Source organism: Telopea speciosissima, chromosome 9 (genome assembly GCF_018873765.1).
Source record: "Telopea speciosissima isolate NSW1024214 ecotype Mountain lineage chromosome 9, Tspe_v1, whole genome shotgun sequence".
In the NCBI taxonomy this organism is placed as follows: domain Eukaryota; kingdom Viridiplantae; phylum Streptophyta; class Magnoliopsida; order Proteales; family Proteaceae; genus Telopea; species Telopea speciosissima.
Genome location: NC_057924.1, coordinates 46669553 through 46690684, shown reverse-complemented (window position 1 = coordinate 46690684; position 21132 = coordinate 46669553). Strand labels below are relative to the sequence as shown.

At 38.0% G+C, this 21132-nt stretch overlaps 1 protein-coding gene and 1 long non-coding RNA gene across 3 annotated transcripts; both read right to left on the bottom strand.

Annotated features, from left to right (window-relative positions):
* Positions 1-7199: 7199 nt before the first annotated feature.
* Positions 7200-13507, bottom strand: LOC122638573. 2 transcript variants are annotated; one of them, XR_006329481.1, is made up of 4 exons: positions 13414-13507; positions 8267-8336; positions 7777-7937; positions 7200-7369 (listed from the first exon to the last, which is right to left on the bottom strand). It is a non-coding gene; the product is annotated as an uncharacterized LOC122638573 (long non-coding RNA). The 2 variants fall into 2 exon arrangements; XR_006329482.1 differs by lacking the exon at positions 7200-7369 and adding an exon at positions 7487-7507.
* Positions 13508-13621: 114 nt separating this feature from the next.
* On the bottom strand, positions 13622-15877 carry LOC122638967. The gene is made up of 5 exons (XM_043831814.1): positions 15688-15877; positions 15357-15568; positions 14682-14768; positions 13782-14606; positions 13622-13732 (listed from the first exon to the last, which is right to left on the bottom strand). Exons 1-5 carry the CDS (start codon positions 15782-15784, stop codon positions 13622-13624), a joined length of 1332 nt encoding a protein of 443 aa, XP_043687749.1. The 5' UTR covers positions 15785-15877.
* Between the last annotated feature and the right edge of the window lie 5255 nt (positions 15878-21132).

Below are 21132 nucleotides of genomic sequence, written 5' to 3'. Positions count from 1 at the left end.
TTCTATTTTTTCTTTATAACCCTTTCTCCCTCATTCAACATTTCTGTTGAAATGAACTTGGAAATCTTCCTCTTACGTTTGAGCCAATTAGCAAAATAAAGAAAGACGTCAAATTATCATAAGAAAAAAGACTGGTCATAGTAGACAATGAACTTAAGAAGAGATTATAGGGTTTTTTGCGGATTTTAGTCTGCTTGCATTTCTGTGTGAATGCTCAAATACAAAGACACTAAAACAGGTTTCCAACCAGAGCAAGAGCATTTTGTCCCCAGTTCTATGGCCGAAAATTCCAAGATTTGGATAATAACAAACTAGCCAAGGGGGTTCTTCTTCTTTTTCTTCTTTACATTGACCAATTAAGGTTGATTTGTGCTTGCTGGTCCGTTCCTGCGAGTGTGATCTGTTAACTGGTTGTTGCTCCACTTCTTCAAAATGGGATATCTGCAGTTTTGCAGCCCCAGTATAAGTGAGATAGAACTGTTAGTGAAGAAAGGGGCGGGAGGGCATGGTGGAGTTGGAAAAGGCTAAGGTACAGAAGAGGGGGGGGGGTGTGTGGGGGAGAGGGGTGGGAAGAAGAAAGGATGAGTTTTGTTCTTTAATTTGAAGGGTAGAATAGGTAGTTCATACACTAAGAAGGGTAAAATAGTCTATTAAAAAATCTAACCTGCTGACCTCACGAATTAACAATTAATAGGCTTTTTCGTTAGTTTTTGGGCCAAAATTGATATTTTGGTGCTTAGTAGGGTGGCATTAATTTAACGGGCTATCGGAGGGGGTGTCGCTAATAATTTCCCTTAAAAAAAGATCTATATTCTACGATGTCGAAGTTGATAATCATTCCGCAAGAGGTCGGTAATTTCATTTCTTAACCTACTACCTTCCCGACCATCTTCGGCTCTATTAGATAGAGCTTCAATAAGATCATCAACTTCATGAGTTTCTTTATTCAGAAAAACATCCACGTCCTCCAATAAATCATCATCTGACATCACTCTTCTAATGTGATTATGCATCATACAGCAAGCTAAGACAATATCAATCTGCCTCTCATATGGGTATGTTGGCTTTGTGCATCATATAATGAAACTCTTCTTCAAACACCAAATGCCCGCTTGATAAAATTCCGTAACGATGAATGCCTCAAATGGAAAGCCAGCCTCCATAGCCCAGCTTCTGCTCTTCTGCTCTTGGAAGACCACAACAACATTCCAATGGTAATGACAAGATTGAATTATCCATTGCTAAGGAATATATATTACATTAATAGTCTAATAGATGAATGACTAGATTGAATTATCACATTAACAGTAAGTCTTTGCTGTTGAAGGCATCCCCTCACATCTTACGAACAATTCTCTCTTAAAAACAAAAACCAAACCAAAGACCAAGTACTGACAAGTTCCATGGAAGATTATAAACAAGCTAAATCCAAATTATATAGAATATCTAAAAATCTTCTACTGTAATTTCCATTACTTAATAAAATTTCATTTACATGGAACCTGTATTTTTTTTTTTCCCTCCCACACTCATCAACATGATCAAGGGTTCAAGACCCACAAGTAAAGCCAGAATCTAAAATAAAAGTTACTATCTCTCTTTTTTCTGTTTCCAGATGGGAAATTCTGATTTCTGAACTAGAGTGTAACTTTGAGTCTGATACAACAACCCTTGTGTTTAGTCTGTGTCATTAACAAACAAATTAGGGCAAGGAGGGTCAGCCAAATTTGGAGCAACTTCAGTGTTCTTCCCCTGAAAACCAAAGCCATTGAGGATATCATATGGAGATCCAAAACCTAAATCCATGAAGAACCCATAATCGTCTTCGCCACCTCCATTGCTGGGCCATGAGACATAAGAATTGTCCATGGCAAGAGAAGAAGATGAAGCAATTGAAATGTCTGGTGAAGTTTCTTGAGATGATGAGAAATGAGCTGGGTCTGAAACAAGTGTGTTTGGGTTCAAGTTTTGTCCTAGCCCAACTTCATTGGACAATGGCAATGTTGTGAAGCTTGTGTTGAAACTAGCCAAAAAATCATGTTTGTACCTCTGCCAATAGTTTCTTCTTCAGCTTGGTATTCCAGTAATTCTTCACATCATTATCAGTTCTTCCTGGTAGATGAGAAGCAATGATAGACCACCTGAGATAATAAGTAAATTAATAGATCAATAATTTTAACAAAAAATTAAGAGGGTAAGGAGATGGAGTAATCAAGAGAAATGAAATTAGCTTACCAGCTCCCTATGCAATTGTAGAGGCTACAGATAATGTTGCCTTCTTCAGTAAAACCTCCATGCTTGATGTTTGGTCTGAGATAATTAAGCCATCTCAAACGGCAGCTCTTGCCACATCGTTTGAGTCCTAAAATGAGAGAAGATAACTGAAGTAATTAAGTAAATGAGTAATTACTGAAAAGTGAGAACAGATCTAAAACTGGGTAAGTGGGTGCCCAACAATTGGAACAAAGTCACAAAAATTTTTTTGACAAAGTAGAAGCTAACAATCATCCATGAAAATCTCTCAAGAAAAGGAAATTGGTTTTCTTTTTTTTTACCACTGCTGTTGAAGTGAATACGAAAAACCAAAAGAAGAGAGCGGAGAAATTGTGAAGTGGGTACCAGTAAAAAGCTTAATCTTAAGCAAATATTATCAAAGTTTCTGCCTGTAGCTTTATATGATGTTTTTGTTGTACAGCTTTATTTTGGGCTTAACAGGGTCTTTGATTCCCCTTAGTAGACTACAAACTAAAAACGAAAACCTTACAAGACTATTGAAACATCTATTATCCTTGAATTTTAATCAGTCCATCCAAAGATCTACATGTTTCACATACATCCAAGTACAAATATGTATCTAAAGATAGTTTATTCAGTAAACCGTGCAATTGAGAATCTTTGATTTGTATTGGTATGTCATTGTAAGAAACCTCAGCTTACAAACAAAATCAATTTGAGCCTCAGGATCTGTTATCTTACTTGATTCTAAAAAAGAAAATGTTAGAGATGAGAAAATTATTTCAAAAGGCAACAGAAACCAGCTAAATGATCAAAGCAACAGAAAATAAGAACAACATACTACTGGATGTGGATGTAGATGCATATTCAACAAAAAGAAGAGTCAAGGCTGCAGTAATTATCTCTTGTTTGCAAGTGAACTAAACAAACATGGGATTGCATGTCCCCTGTTCTTAATATTAATAGAAACTAAGATTAAAAGACTGTCTGTGGTCTGTAGTCCAGCTATGGAGCAAATTGAGGATGGCTATTAAGGGTGGCTCTTTCACAGACTTGGCAAGCAAAAAAGAGAAGCCGTATCAATTTTTGTCCTGGCTAACTGGCTTCAGGAAAAAGAGGAAAACAGAAAAGCAGAAGCAGTAAGGAGTTCTCAATTCACAGACATTAGAGATGATACACCTCCCCTTCCAATCTCAAGGAGCAGAACCCTACCCATTACAGCCGATATTACAGCCGCTAAAATCTACAGTTTGATTTCAATCTATGCTATTACAGCCGCGAAAATCTAAAACATTTGTTCTACAGCTTCACCTCTTTCCAGAATCCAGATATCAAAAGAAAACATTACAAAATCTAATGCTGAACCCAGTATAACTTATAACTTATAAGCTAATATAAGGGGATAAACTGAGAATAGACCCTCCCCAGTTAGTTCCCTCTCCTTTATAATTTCATAGATAATTAAAAGAAGAAGATTACAAACCCTAAAAGCATAGCAGAAGATTCACATTCAACACTCAACCCCCAACAACTACACATTCCTTCCACAAGACATTACTGATTACAAAGAAACCTTAGGACTTCCTCCGCTGAGAGTGAAGACGAACCCCTTAAATCTTAATCGATCAATCCACATTAAAAGAGATAATATCAGAAGGATAGATTAGATTAGAGAGATGAGGGAGTGAGAGAGAGAGAGAGAGAGATTGATGGAGAGATGCTTACCGTGGGAGAGATGAGGGAGATCGAGATCGTGATCGAGCTTGCTTCGGGGAGAAGTGGAGGACTACTCGACCAAACTTTTCTCACCATTCCTCGTATGGAGGACGAGATTAGTTTTAGGGTCCAATGGAAAGTTTTCTAACTTTTTTTATTTTTTTTTAAACAGAATTTTCGTTATTAAATTTATCAACCAAACAACCAGAAATATGAAAGCCAAGAAAATTTAGAGAATCTTTTCTTTTCTTTTCTTGACTTCCAAATGCAGCCTAAAGATGCCTCTTCTTGAGGGCCAATTTTTTTAGCCAACTACAAGTAACTAAATTACCGACCACATCATGGTGACTAGGAACAAATTTTTGTCAGTGTACAAGATCAAGGTTCAAGGTTTCAGTTTCGAGCAATGTTTCAATCGAAACCAAAATTTTTGCCGAAATTTTTTTTTTTTTTCTGGGGGAATTTCAATGTTCGATACAGAGGCCAAATTAGGTCATGAAACTTGTAGGACACCCTATTAATCCCTTGAAACATAGTGAAACCCTTAGATTGTAAAAAAAGCACACCCAAAATGGTAGTCTAGCAACCACCGGCTCCGTGACATCTAGCAATCATGGCAAGTATAATACCAGTTGATAAAAGTAAATTGAGCAAGAAGACAATCAACTACAACTATACAACATTCTCTACTGATAATTTTCATCCTATCTTGACTTTTATCAAGCCATGATCATGTGAGCACAACATGTTATCCACGAGATGGACTTGATTGCCCTCATCCCCCAGTTCTCTATACCAGATTATACACAGGCAAGCCCATCAAAATTGCCAAAATGGTATGATTAATATTCATGGCTTGATAACTGAACATGATATATTGACCTAAAAGAAGGTGAAAAGAACTCAATTGATGTGTTACTGTGCATTCTACAACTTATTGCAACATTTCTGGACCCCCCCCCCCAAAAGCGCAAAACAAAAGCACAGTTAGTGAAGGAATTTTGGAGTAATGTCAACTTCAAAATTCTCCCTCCCTCTCTCCTCTCCTTCCCCCCCCCCCCCCCAACACACACACACACACACACACATCCATATTCCCTCTTAGCTCTTTAACAGAAGCCAGAGAAGAACAGAGCTGATCAGACAAAGACAAACACTAACAGGTCTGTCGTATTTTCAGCCCTTTTCTTTTCATTTGACCCCTTAATTTTTCTCTTCCAAATGGTGGTACTCACATCATTTAAATTCCTTACGATCTCCTAAGTAGTTTAAGCAAGCTAGACATATGTGATGAACAATTTTATCTTTTTTTTTGGGAGAATAAACAATTTTTTCTATATCATAAAAATTTTGAAAGCCAGAAATCTAAGAATGACTAAATGCTTATGCAAGTACTGCCCAACTTCTTCTCAGCATTCTAAGCCATTAGCCATGTAAAAATAGGTGATGAACCAGTGACCTCTTTCTGGCAATAGTTTTTATCTACTAATACAATACCAAATACATATGCATGAACTGCCCACCGTTTTTCAGGGAATTCTCAGTTCCTGTTAGACAGATTTAATGAACCAAGAGCTGTCTCAAACTAAATCGAGTACAGAACAAACAAGTACAGTTCTCAGACTTCAATTAAATTTTAAGGAGAAAAATCACTCATAACCTCAAAATGCTGAGGGATAATTTTGTTAGCCATCAACTACTAGTAACAGAATTACCCACCACATCATAGTGTCCAAGAACAACTTTAGTTAGTGTACAAGATTCACATTAGTTATTGAGATAGAAACCTACCAACTCTTGTTTTGATGATTATATACCCGGGATAAAACTAAACTAGTAAGCTATGCAGTTTAACTTTGCTTTTGCCGGACATGCAGGTGTTTAGAGTTCAGAGTCCACCCCTTTCTCCCCCCAAGGGCAGAAACCAAAACAGAGTCATACTCCTATATGTTTATTCTGAATGTACAAGATACGGAAAGGACACCAGCACCACCAAATTCTACACTTCCTTTACACGCAGAGTCACACATCCAACAGAGGAGAACTCATGGACAGAACCCAACTCACCTTCACAAGTACAGCGTCCTTGCTCCCCCAAAAGTCGAGCTCTTTTGCTTCGTTGCCCACAAAGTTTCCCTGTAAATGTAAAAACATAAGGGCAAATATTTTGCTTGTTTATTTAATTACTTTAATTTAATTTTTTCTATAAGAGTTACTTTAATTTAATTAAAACACTAAAAGTGCCAATCAAATGTCTGGGTCATGTATTTTACTTTTTAAATAGATTTATTGACATTGAAATTGCTAAAAGAACAAGAAATTAAGGGTTTCAAAATAAATTCGTGTTTCTTAAAATTGAGAAATGGTATTTCCATAGTGAAAATTCTTACTAAACATGCAAAAAATAATACAAACTTATATATACTATTATAATAATAGTGAAAGAATTCAACCCGTTGGGAAAAAAGCAAAGACTTTTATCTCACCACTCTATTCCCCCCCCCCCCCCAAAAAAAAAAAAGAATTATCATATCACTAGTCACGCAATGGTGATGGTGCTCATGAGCATCTAACAAGACCAAACAATTGTAAAATCACAAGCCAAAAATAGGGAAAGATATAAGAGAGGGAAAGTTTTACAACCAAGACCTTAAAGAAGAAAAAGGAGAAATCTAGCATTGAGTGAATAAGAAAGAGATGATCCAAGCAACAGATTTGAAAAAATACCAAGAAGTGGGGAAAAAAGAAAACAAAAAAAAATTATATTTAAAAAGAAAAATGAAGAAAGAAATGTTTATATTAAACGATAGGAAATAGCCTAAACCTGATGAACTTCGTAAGAAACTATGAACAGTCAAAAATAGGAAAAAGGAACTATTTTTTATACTACTTGAGAATTTCTAATTTTCTCAGTACATATGTATTTTGCTTCTTTCTTTAATTACTTTAACTTGCTTTTTTTTATGATAGGTGTTACTTTAATTTAATTAAAACACAAAAAGTGCCAATCAAATGTTTGGGCATGTATCTTACTTTTTAAATAGATTTATTGACATTGAAATTGCTAAAAGAACAAGACAGCTTTAAGATTTCGAAATAAATTAATATTTCTAAAAATTGAGAAATGGTTTCCATAGTGAAAATTCTTACTAAACATGTAAAAAATGGTTCAAACTTTTATACAGCAGTATAATAATAGTGAAAATTTCACCTTCTAAGAGCTTGAGTTAATCTTTCCAGGGCAGAATCTAATCTCCATTGGAGAAGGCAATTTCCACTAGAAAACCACCTGCTTGTGCCTTGTCAAGAAGCAAAAGTCCCCTTCCCTCAAAAGTGAAGATAAATGATAAAGTCTAGAGATGTCGTCTGAGAACATGTAGAGCTCTCCAATCTCAAGCATCCAACATCAGGTCTTCATCTATTTAAAAAAAAAAAAAGTCCACAACACTGGATTAAGTCTCACCAATGCAGTAAAATGACCAAATCCTTCATCTTGAGGCACCATCCAATAATAAGCTGCATCACAGACTATTTTCTTCAATTGCATATCTTCATTCTGTAAGTCATCGTCGAGCGAAAGCCACTGAACCACTTACTTCAGTTCTCAAATATTGCTCAGTGAATGAGAAGCATAGGTTGGATACCCAAAAATACCAACCTATGTTACTTGGATATTTAACAGCAATGCTACCACAATGGATAAGTAAATTTAAAACACACATAAATTCAACAAAGATGAACTTGCCAAAAAGAACATCTTTAAGCAAAGCTTAGGGATAAGAGTTTTCACACCAGCACATCATATACGAAAAAAAGTCGGCTTACTTTCACCTAGCTCTTGGATCTCCTTTGGTGCAAATGTTCCTCCATTTATCCTTAAGGTCAACTGGGTTACGGCTTTTATGAAATACATGGCAACCAAATTCCAGGATCTGCTTCCATGGTAAATTTTTAGAATAAGTACTTGAAAATCTCCGTACTCCTTCCTGCAAAGATAGTAAATAACAAATAACCCACAAATCAGTTATAACAGTACTCAACAACTCAACACAGAAAGCCTTATCCCAAGTTCTTGGGGTTGGCACAAACAAAATGGTACTCTATTATATAATAGATCAGCCTGCCAAACCCTAATTCTTAACCTTAAATCCCAACTTTAATTTCATAAGAAGATGAAAAGCGATAAGCAGACCCATCAAAAACGAAAAAATGATAAACTTAAGAATACTGAAAAAATAATAGTTCCAATTGGAGCTACTTGGAACTAAAACCAGTGATAATGAAAATGAGCAGAACTATGTTGAGAAACTTGTACCACTAGAATTTTCTCCTCTTCATCTGTCCAAGGAATATTCCTTCTCCTTCGAGATAGTACAGGAAATGACCTGCAGTCAGCAAAAAGATTAAACCAACTTTCAAGAAATATAGTCAATTTCTTTAGCTTCTGTGAATGGCTGTGTTTATTGGGTCATGAGAGGGAGGAGAAATGATGAAGATCTGAAGAATTAAATTCGTAAGAAGAAGAAGAAGTCCAAGTAGTTGTGGTCTTTTAGTAGTTTTCTACACTTAGTTTATTTTGATGTATTTGTGTTTTAAATGGTTGAACATATTTTGATGTATTTGTGTTTTAAATGGAACCGGTTCAACCAGTGGTTCAATTTAAGTGATTTTAGTAGATTTTAGTTAAGTTTTTTTTTTTTTATGCATAGTTCGGTCCACTCCTCTCCACAGTTTTAGAAAGGATGTGTTATAGTCGGCTAGGGGGGCTTTTCCCATCGTCGTCTGAATAGGACAATGGCCTTTAGGCCTTATAAATAAAAGCTATTCGTGGGCTCCTTTTTACTCATCGAATATTGAAAACCATAGTTGTCAAGGCGGCAAGGCGATCTAAGGCGCTTGAGGGGTGCCTAAGCGCTTAGGCGACATGGCACCTGCCTAAGCGTTGCCTAGGCGCCCAAGTGTTATTTTTATTTCCCCTCTTTTCTAACTATATTTATTATGATACAATATGTACCTTTTATAATAAAAAAAATCAACATTAAGCCACATCAAGTCATCAAAAATCAATAATAAGCAACATCAAGTCATCAAAAATCAACATTAAGTCACATTAAGTAATCAAAAATCAATATTAAGCCACACAAAGTCATCAAAAATCAACATAGAACTAGAATACAGCATAACTGAAGAAGCAAGCTATTGGAAATCTGAAACAATCAAAACAAACATTTGGTTTTTACTGTTCTTAGAAAATATGATCTTATCAATAAGTAATTAAACTGCTCTTGATTTAGAGAAATGTACTTGTTCTCTAAGGCCCTCTTTGGTATCATTTTTCATTTTCATTTTGGCCTATTTAAAAATAATCATTACTAAAAACCATTTTGATCAAAAAATAAAGGGCAAATTTCACGGACACCCCCTCTAAGTATTCAATATGTCACGGACTTCCCAAACTTGGTCAAAATGGCAACCTTCCCCCTTACGTTAAGCAAGGTTACCACCCAAAGTTAAAATGTCAATTTTACCCTCTTAGTAATTTTTAGGCAAGAATCCATCATCTTCCATATTCTTCCGGCGATTTCTTCTCCGGCGATGATCAGCTGTGCCAGCTCCAGCTCTGTCGACAATCAAGTCCGTCGATTTCTTCTCCGACGACGATTACTTGCCGCAACTCATCATCATCCATCTGCAGAAAGTGAGAGACGATGGGTTCGGGTGCTGGTAGTGAGAGACGATAGGTAGAGGAAATCTGGCGGTGGGTTGGGCAAAGTCTGGGGAGGAGGTGAGGGAAGAAGGATGAACGGAAGAATTTTTCCCATAAGCAGCCGATTTTCACTCCAGAACCTGTGAGATTTTGGTTCTCAAAAATGGGGATTTTGGTTTTCTCTTGACTTGTGTTTCTGATTTCTCAATTTCTCAGATTTGGGTTCTCTTCCTTCTCCCTCCTTTTTACTCCTGCAAATTTCAACCTGAATTTTTTGGCTTCTTAGGAAGAAGACCCATACAACAATTGTTTCTTTGTCATAGCATCCTGAATCTTCTCTATCTAGGTTCTCTTCATCATTTTCACTTTTTGTTATCTGGGTGTATTCATTTTCATTTGTTTTTCTTCTTCTAGGATCTCCCTGTAGTTAGATGGCAGAGCAGAAGAATGGTACAAGAACAACAACACCAGAATTGTCGTTATCGTCTGAAACGAAGGAGGTGGTGGTGGTGGGACCAAAAGAACAAGAGTAGGGATGGGACTCGGAGGAGGGCTTCCAAACAGAGAGGTTGTCGAAGACAGATCAATTGAAGATGCAGGGAAAGGGGACGAAGAAGATGACTGGTGGTGAGGAGGAGTAGGAGGATCGGTGTACTTGTCTATGTGTCTTTCTTGACACAATTTTGTTTTATATTTTCTAAACGTTCTCTCTGGTTTGGTCACTGAGAGCTGTTACATTTCAGATTTAAGATTGATTTAATAATAAGTAACATTCACATGAGAATTTGATTTTGTTGTGTGTTATTTCCGATGCTCTACTAAATTAAACCTGCAAATATCATCCATAGTTTCGATTTTCGGAAAAAAAGCCCGAGAATAAACTGTTCCCACAAATCAACAAAAGAAAAACACAAACCCCTGCCGTTTCAGAACGGAAATCAGAGATTTGCTTTGGGTTTTCAAACTCTTTCTAAAACCGTCGTTTCCTCTCACCGCTAGGAGTTGCAGCGGCGGCATGAGATGCCCGTAGGGGTTTTCAAACACTTGCCGGATTTTTTTTTGGGTGTAGGCCGCTGGATTCGTGGCGCACCAGAGGCGGCAATTGATAGCATTAACCCTTCTTCCGCCTTCGGACCAACGAAGAAGATGAAGAGAATGGTTTTAATTTGGGGCTTTACCCTCAAGGGTATTATGGGAAGTTCACCCTGTGGTAAGGGTAATTTCGCCATTATAAAAGAGTAAACAGTGACTTAACTGCACAGACCTAACGGAGTGGACTAAGCTGAAATACAATCATAAAGTAAGGGTAGTCTCTGATATTTTTCCAAAGTTTGGTATGTCCGTGATATTTCATATACTTACAGGGGGTGTCCGTGAAATTTGCCCAAAAATAAAAACTGTTTGATAACTACTAAACACAATAGATTGTAGAATGAAAAATAAGTTTGGTAACTACCTATGTGTAAATAGTTTTTATTACCTTTTTGAACAAATGGGTGAAGAAATTCTCTCATCGCCTATCTTCTTTCCCAAATCAAATCTAAACAGTAAAAATGAAGAGAATTCTGGAGAATAAAATCACTAAATTAGTGAATAATTACTTTGATGTCGTCTTTAGAGGTCAGATCTGAACACTCACATCCCTTGTGACTTTGTGAGTTGTGACTGTTTCTGTTCAATCATTCAGATCTGTTTTGTTTACTTGTTTCTGCTATATGTTACTAGTTCTCATTTCAGTTTATTTCATTAATCCCAGATTTATCTCTTTGAAGTTATGTTCTGAATTTCTGAATGCCCTAATCGATTTATCAGTTCTATTCTTGCTTTAAAGTTTGCTACTTGCAGTAGGATTGTTCCAGATCTCGCAATCCAGCCACCAGATTTTGATCAACTTTGCAGGCCTAATCTACTTGGTAAATTAACCCATCAACAACATTTCAGACCTATTTGATTAGAATCTCTGAAGCTATTGACCTATTAACTCCTGAGCCGCACAAGGCTGTCGGAACCCAACGACTACCACCACCAATCGTAACCCTAAGTCCCTTGGGCGGAGCTACTAGCTACCCAGGTCCTCGTTGCAGGTAGAAGAAGAAGGGACTTGCCTTTCTATTTTAACGACCAAATGTCTATTTTACCCTCATATTTGGGTCTCATGAGCACGTGCTCATTAAAGAGCGAAAAAATAAAGGAAAAAATGTTTTTGGCCATAATCCATAATAGACTCTCGAGTATTATCATTTTGGGGGTGCTTTCATTTATTTTAAATAAAAACAAGTTTCAAAATTTATACCAAACACATGAAAAAATGAAAAATTGTCAAAAAATGAAAATGAAAAATAATACCAAAGAGAGCCTAAGAAGTTTGACTGATAAAATGATTTTGTTTTTACATGAGACTTTTTATACTAGGTAGAACACAAAACCAGATTTTCAACAAATCCAAGATTGCTTAAATCTGATTTATATTAAAGGAGTTATGTTCCGGTCAAACCTTATTTGGTGTGCGCGAATGCTGTCAAAATCGCTCTGAATGAAAATATTTTTTTAAATATCAAAATAAATGATTATTTTACTGCACTTTGGGTTTTTAGTAATGTTTTACCATATTAAGAATTATGGAATTTTTAGATTTGACAAAAAACTTAGCATTAGAAAGTTGAAAATTTCACCAAGCGTAAAAAATCCAGTTTTTGTTCTTGAACTAGGGGGTTTGACTTTTTATCTTTTTGGAATTTGATTTTTTAACTATTTTTTTTGTTTTCAAATAGGGGGGGATTTGCTTATTTATGAATAATATCTTAAGTAAATGAATTACTTAAATGATATTTGGCATTAATAAGTGCTAAAACCTGGTCCGATACCATTTAAACTAGTGCAAGGCGCCCTAAAGATCCGCCTGGACGCCTAGGCCCCTAGAGATCCACCTGGACGCCTAGGCGACGCCTTGACAACTATGTTGAAAGCAAACTCTCAAAGCTACTGCTCTGCAACTTGTCTTCTAGTTGAAGATACTTGTCTTGTGTTTGATCAAGGCTGACGGAATCGGTGTTTAATCCGATTGACACCTTGCGGTGGGAAGCCTGGGTGGTTCGTTTGGTTAAGTTTTGCATCTCCATTACTGTTTCTACATTTTCAAGTTCTGATCTCAAGGTTAATTCAACATCAACAAGTACTGAAGTTTTTTCATCACCAACAAGTAAGTCCAAAATCCCCAAACCCTAGATTCCCCTTTTCTCTTTTTTTTTCCCCCAAGTTCTACATACAGCCGAGCTCATTCCGGCGGTGGGAATCCTCCCAAATTCAGGTCAAGTGCTCCCCTGCCGCTTTGGGAAACTCGATCCAAGTTTGGTTCACTCCTGCCCAGCCAAACCCTAGAAATCCCATTCTTCCCCTCTCAAACCATAACCCTAATTTCCCTCTTTTCTCAATTCCCTTGTTGCCGATTATGTCACAGCCCACTGGTTTGCTAATTTCAGTTCATTACTTCACTGACCTTAGTAAATTTAAAGCCTAACATTAACCCTAACCTCCATACCCTAAATCCCATAAAACTCTAAACCTAATTTAGACTTTCTCTGATTTAGACCCTAAATTGATTCATCCTTTGAGACGGATTCTAGTTTTGGTCTCTAGTTTGATTACATCAAACCTAGGACTACATTAAGAAATCATGAGCAGTTTGGAATTGATAGACAGAGTATATAAGAAGTATATTGATGTTCTTGAAGTGCCTTTAGGAATCAACAACATACCGTCTAATAGCTGGCCTTTGGGATCTACTAGAGTCATCAGAGGAAACATTAACATTGTCATTTTCATTCCCCGAATGTGTCTGTTGTTTCTTTTCCTCTTCTTCCCCACTGATGGGCTGAGGCTTTTCAGGCTCATCAGTAGTTTTTCTGGACTGGGGTTCTGGACTGGTACTCCGAGATTTACTCTTCCATGCACCAATGAATGTAGCTAAACATTTCCTTGCTTGGGCAGCCTTCTTCTTTGAATCAAGATAGACAGTGATTGCCCGATCCCTTGAACAAAATGGACACTGGAAGTTCCCTTTATCATCAAAACCAGCTGGGGATCCCAAGCAACTGTCATGAACCACCAACTGGCAGCAACTTACACTGCAAATTAACAATTGGCCACCTCCATTACTACACTTGCAACATATCCTTCCAAGAGGATCCTCTTGTTCATGTTTGGCTATCTTGACATCTGCAAGGTGATCAGTATTTTCTGTAAGTATTCTGCTTTTGCCCAAACAATTTAATTGTGCTTCCTTAAGGAGGCCACTCCTTCCCCTTTTAGTAGATTTCATAACACTACCAGATGGATCTCCTTTCAAGATTTCATTCCCAGTTTCATGGATCACAGTTTCCGACTTAGGATCTGACGGTTGCTGTCCCCAATCCTCCAGAAAACTCATATGGCTCTCATCCACATGAAGATCATCATCAAGAGAAAGATGCCTTTTAATTGGCTTTTCATTTGTCATACCCCACTGAGCAGATTCGGTATTGCCACCCAGAAGCTGTCCTTGCAAGAGCCCTTTCCCATTTCCACCAGAAACTATATAGACTAATCTTTCTTGTGGTGCCTGGATTTCATTATCACCAGTAGTCTTGTGGATCATCACAGGTTCAAAAGATTGACTCCCATCAGTAGGAATTATACTCTTGTTTTGATTTTCTTGGTCCAACTCACTCTTGTTCCACTCCTGTCCCTCTAGCAAGAGCTCTTTCCCATTCTTTTGAGAAAGTGGATGATATGATTTTTCTGCTGGTGTCTGAATTTCAGTATCACCAGTGTCACATATCCTTGCAGGTTCAGTGGGATCACCCTCGCCGGCATGAATTATACTCCAATTTTGATTTCCCTTGGTCAAACATCTCCTTTTCCACATGGATGTTGAAATTGGACGAGTTCCATCAAGGATTGCATCCTTCAGCTGATTATAAAGAAGAAACATTGTGTAAGATAAACTCATTTGATCAAAAATACATAAGCGAAAAAGGACACATACCTGTCTTAAAGCACATCTAGGCAAGCTCTCTCTTTTATGGAGAATAAACTGCTGAACCTCCTGCTTCAACATTTCTGACACTTTTGTCTGATAGAAATGATTAAAAAAATATCAATGTGTACAATTGAATCCTTTCTGACATTGTCAAAAATAGAGAACCACTTCTCCAAGACATTAACGCAAAAAATCATTTTGATGGACAAAACAGTATTGTGCAAAGAATCAAATAAAGAATTGATAACATTGCATTCTAAATAATTTGGGTTTCTTCCCCAAAAATTTTTGTCCCAAGTGGATATTCTTACTCTCAACACGTTTTTCTACATAGTTCCATTGAATGGAGGAAACTCAAATACACCCATAAAAACTTGATCTAAACACCAAATTGTCATACATTTAGCATCACATTCTCATTGGTTTGGGATTTTTTTTTTATTCCCCAGAAATTTTCTAACCATCAGACAATTTCTCTACTTAATTCCATTGAATGGAGGAGACTCAAAAACACCCTTAAAATTTTGACAAAAGGTTCAAATTGTCTGACATTTCATAACGCCATGCAATTCAAATGATCAAATATAAATTCTTTCCAACCAAATTTCGTAAAAGAGGGCGATGGAATTTACGCCATTCAGAACAAGACAGAGAACTCGGAGACTGATGCGACTTCGATACCTTGTTCAGAACAAGACGGAGAACCTCTTCGCAGCTTCTTCTCTCGGCCACACCATCAATGGCCTCGAAACCAGACCCCGATGTCAAAGATGCAACTCTTGCATCTGACGCACCATTCAGACTAAGCCACTGCTCCAAGCATCTCAAAGCAACTCTTTCCCGAGAAGTTTCACTCGATTTGTTGGACAAGTCTGGAACTCTACTCGTCAAATCTGCACAAAGTAAGCAGTGAATCTCAAACTTCTACCTTCAGGTACAAAACTTTGAAAGACGGGAAAGGGAAGAAATGAGACAAGCAAACATTAAAAAGATATTTTTCATCACTGCGTACCGCGAAGAAGAGCTGTGTCCACGGGTTTAAAGTCTGCAAGAGCTTCCAAGCACCAAAGCCATGCAAGCTTCGAAGAAGAAGAAGACAAGGAGGCCATCGAAGGATATCAAATAGTAGGTTCAGAAACCCTATTCGTGACCTTTTTCATGTTTGGCTCCGTACTTCAATTTCTTACCATATACATAGTAAGTTCAGGTGCAGCAAAAAAATGGGTTATGGAATCGTGCAGGAGCAGACGGCAAATAACCAAACTGATAGGAAAACCCTTTCTTCAGTTATAAGAGTTTGAACCAGAATCAAGACCTAACATAACCGATTCAGGGGAGTTTGAAAATCGGATCAAATAATTATCAATCGCACTCAAATTTTTAGGTACAGGTCCGTTTCACCAAGACGTATCTAATATACTTGGAATCACAGAATTCGTGAACAGTAGATGGAATTTTGAGAAAAAAGCTTCGAATCTAGTTTAGGAGAGAGAGAGAGAGAGAACTTGCAGGAGTTTGTTCAATTTTCAACTTTAATCAAAACCCATTGTTTCGTAAAGGCCTATACCTATCGTATTGTTTCGTAAAGGCCTATACCTATCGGTATTGCTAGGTATCAATATGATACAATGAGATATTCTTTTTTTCTTTCCTTTTTTTGGTATAGATTAGTATCGCATTGTATCAGCCGATATGGTGCGATATGATACGATTGATATGTATCAATCGTATTGATACATACCAATATTCTTGATACGATTGATTTAGGGGTTGAAAAAAAATTTAAAGTATCAATACGTATTGCATTGTATCAATCGATATATTGCTATACACATATTAAAAGGCACATGTGACTTTAGAATCATGATTCTAAAAAGCATCAACAGTACCACAGACAAATTTTCATCCAAAACTTCAATTTTGTGACATCTTTCAAATTTCATGCTTGGGGCATTGATTCCTTACTAAAATACAAATCAAATAAAAAAAACAAACTAAAAATATTGTTTATTTATATTGTTTTTTACCCCAAAAGTGTATTTTTATGTTTATCTTGATCATTTCCATGTGTATTTGTAAGTACCGTGGTCCTCGCGTCTTTGACGAGGCCTCCGCAGCCTTAGTGGGATGCAGGCATATTAATGCTGGGTAATATTGTCAATATTCAAGAGTGATACCAGGGGATTGGGATCATGCATAACGCACTAAAGTAATGTGAAGTCGCCACCTAGGGTTAGGGCCTAGGACCCATTAAGTGTAGCCCTAACCGTTGTGAACGGAATCGGGCTACGTGACTCCATATGGTCTGACCGGAGGTTCGGGTAAGGGGTCAGGTTACGAGTGTGGGAAGGTGTTAGGCACCCACCTCGTCCGGCCAAAACCGGTCTATCTGTACTAGATGCTACATAAGGACGAATGTTCTCTCACTTTTATTGCGAGGATGGGGGATATTATGAACTACATTCAGACGTTATAAATTGAATTAAAACATAAAAAACTACATTACGTATATGAAAAATATATATTAAAACGATGGAATACGAAAGGACTACATTGAAATGATAAGAATGCAGTAATTATACCTGTACGATTGTATTCCCTTGGCTTAGGGGAGATGGACGAATGGACTGACATCGATTCCTTCTGGGCAGACCAACGGCTCTTTCAAGTGATTTGGTGGGGAGCAAACAGACAGAATAACTTCTGTAATAAAGGGGTTTTGATTGTTAGTCATACAGTGACGGGATAACAACGCCTGAGAGCGAAAATGCTCTATACTCGGAGGGATAATCAAAGGATCTATCCACGCCGAAGAACCTTCACTCACTCACTTACTTTGTAGGAGAAAGGGATGGAAAAAGGGTGAAAGAGAGGTCAGAATCATGCATGGAGGGTCCCCAGCCTGAAAAACCATGAGAAATGGGGGAGGGGGACCCTCCTATTTATAGGGAGGGGGGGAACCTCTCCCTTGTCCGGATAAGCCCTCCACGGCGCCGTGGGTGATGTCAGCAGGTTGATGTCATACCCCTTCATGGCGCCGTGGAAAAAGTACATAGGTGCCGTGGTGGGCCCCCACGGTTCCGTGGAAAAGTCCACGGTGCCGTGGGAGCGCAGTACCACTTTTTCCTTGTTTTTGGGCCTGAAATGGGCTATTTTGGGTTCAGAATGGTTTTGGGCTTATGGATCAGGTATTTTGGGTCCAGAAAGAGGGAAAGTGTGTCATCCATCGTCCATGTCCCGTTGTCATCATCGCCAAAAGGGGATGACAAAAATCAGTGTCTACAGTTCGCCCCTCTTTGGGCGAGGCCTGTGCCAACGGCCGAAGGATAAAGACAAAAGACCAACTAATTTTGTCACCAGGAGCATGTACTGCTGGCGCTTTACTCAAAGTTGACAGAGTTGCTAAAAATAGACGGTTAATCATGATGAAATCTTTCGATAAACCTTAAAAGAAAAACTCGAAAGAACCAAATCTTCATTATGTAAGCATCGCTCAATCAAATTTTGAGGGTGATAAGGCACCGTTGGACCATAAAATCAAATTCTAAGGGTGATAGGGCACCCCTCGACAGAAAATTAAGTTTTGAGGGTTTCACTGGGGATAAAGTTTTGAGGGTGATAAGGCACCGCTTGACCGAAGATCAGGTTGTGAGGGTGATAAGGCACCGCTCGACCGAGGATTAGGTTTGAGGGTGATAAGGCACCGCTCGACCGAGGATTGGTTCTGAGGGTGATAAGGCACCGCTAGATCGAGGATTAGGTTTGAGGGTGATAAGGCACCGCTTGACCGAGGATTGGTTTTGAGGGTGATAAGGCACCGCTCGACCGAGGATTAGGTTTGAGGGTGATAAGGCACTGCTCTACCGAGGATTAGGTTTGAGGGTGATAAGGCACCGCTCGACCGATAATTAGGTTTGAGGGTGATAAGGCACCGTGTTTGAGTTTAAAATAATACCGCAAGCGTACGGGTCAATCGTAGCTACGGGTCGAACACGAGGAGATATATGCCACTCTATTTAACTAACTTAAAAGTAATGCAAAGTGAACCAAATTAAAGTGTTAAATTAAACTAATGAAAATTAATGCATCCTAACTCATAAGCATCTAATAAAATTAAGGGATTAAATTGGCATCCTAGAACATGAGCATCTAACCTATCAAACTAAAGCGAATTGAAAGGAATAAAAATGCAGCCACACATAATAACCACATAAAAAGAAATAAGGGAATAAAAGTGCATCCACAAACCACAACCATATAAAAAAAAATAAAAGAAATAGAGGGAGAAGAAGAAGATAGAGAGAGAGAGAGGAGAGGGAGAATGAGATTAAGGGTTTAGAGAATGAGATACCTTGATGTGCTTGAATACTTGAATAAACTTACCATGGCTTCCTCTTCTAAATCTCCATGTCTTGTCATCAACATAGGAACTTAGACTAGGAAGCTTTAAACTAAAACTATTACAACCATTAAACTAGACTTATAAAATCAAAACTAAGAACTTAAAATCAAAACTAAGAACTTGAAAGAAACTAGTCTTATGAAATCAAAACTAAAAACTAGAACGCCAAAAATCACAATTTAGAAAGAAAAGAAGAGAAGAAATTTCACTAAGTGAATGAGCTAAAAACTACATTAAAAACTGAATTAAAATTGAACTAGAAACTTAACTGAAAACTGAACTAAAAACTCACTTCTTACAACCCAAAGGGCAAGGGGTATTTATAGGGGGAAGAGAGGAGAAGAGAGAAGAGGGAAGTGTAGGAGAAATATTCCCTAAGAAAAGAGAATATTCTCTTCTTCTTCCTCCTTTACATTGCCTTGAATCCCAAGAAAAAAGAAAACAATAGAAAGAGGGAGAAAAAAGAATCCTAGATACATAAACCTTCTATTTATTAAAAAGTAACTTTCTAATTCTAACTTGTGCTTCCTTTTCTTTGTAGATATCTTCTCCAAGCAATGAGATCAAGGCATCTTTGACTTTTCAACTTTCCATAGGTGAGAGAATATCTTTCAAAATAAATCTATCCCAAGTAGAATTCCAAAAGTGCCCTTGGAAAGTTAGAGGAGAGAGAGAGAAAGGGTGATGACTAGGATTTTCACTCAATCAAATAACACAATGCCCATCATGTCCTCAAGTAAAATCGTGGAGCACGGGGTGCAGCCCAATAAAAATCATGGACAGTAATGGGCCTTCAAAAATAATGGAATCTAGTGGCAGTGTGGGTCCCTGTATGTGGGTAACAGTCCGTCTCTCTTTTAAAAAATGAGAAATTACCGTAACGGTCCTGTACTTGCAGTAGATCTCCACCATTGCTTAGAAATATCTTCTATAATGTCAAAAATGTCATTGGGCAGTGGTAGAATGACTATGGGCTTGCACTACAGCTCCTTTCTGACCCATTATCCTTTCTTGGGCTGAAAAGAATAATCAACTACATGGAGGCCTAAACAAATGCGTACTTACGTTCTGTCACGTCCATCTTGCTCCAAATTTAATCCTCTTTACAGCCATGGAAAGAAAAAGGGCAACTTTACGTGTAACTTGGGACATGCAGCTCCCGATAGTCTAGAATAGCCCAAAATAGCCCAAAACTTGAAAAGCACAAGAAAACACCAAAGTAACTCCGTCCAATGTGGTAAAATGTATGCTTTATGCCCTAAGATTTCACACATAAATGTGCTCATCACATCGCTCGACCAAGAATTAGGTTTGAGGGTGATAAGGCAACGCTCGACCGAGGATCAAGTTTTGGCAACTCCATTGGGGATCATATTAGACGCATTCCCCCGGAGATACAGGTAAATGATGGTCCCGTGATAGGGTGAAAATCATATTAGATGCCCTTCCCTGGGGATCAGAATGATTGTCCACAGATGTAAGGGAAAGTCAGATAGCGGATCAATCCTGTAAAGAAGACCACTGAGGATGTGGAACTGTACGTGACCCTGGAAAGATCAACTGCTCATGAGTGCAGGAGTGATTAAGACCTCGGCCTAACCGTACAGGGGGCCCCATGATTTGGGTTGCATGTGGCCTCAACGGTGATTAGATAATCCATTCGCATGTGAATATAGAAATGATCGCATGAGGATTTGATAGAACTGACTGATCAGAGACCGGACCAACTCTGCCATGATGAGAATTTGAATGGTACATGATTAAGACAAAAGCAATCCAAAATGTACACCATTAGAGGCCAAATGGTCCATTTGTGTTGGCAGGTACAATTTATTATTTATTTATTTATTTATTATTATTTCTTTCTTTTTTTCTTTTTTTCTTCTTTTCTTTTTGGTCCACTACGCCGTGTGGGAGTCCGCACGGCACCATTTTGGCACAGCTCCGTGCATACGGCACCGTGCCAGGGTTCACGGCTCCGTGGGGAGTCTCCCACGGCGCCGTGGACACGATGGGATTTTCTATAAGTAGAGGGTCCTCCCCTCATTTCTTCAC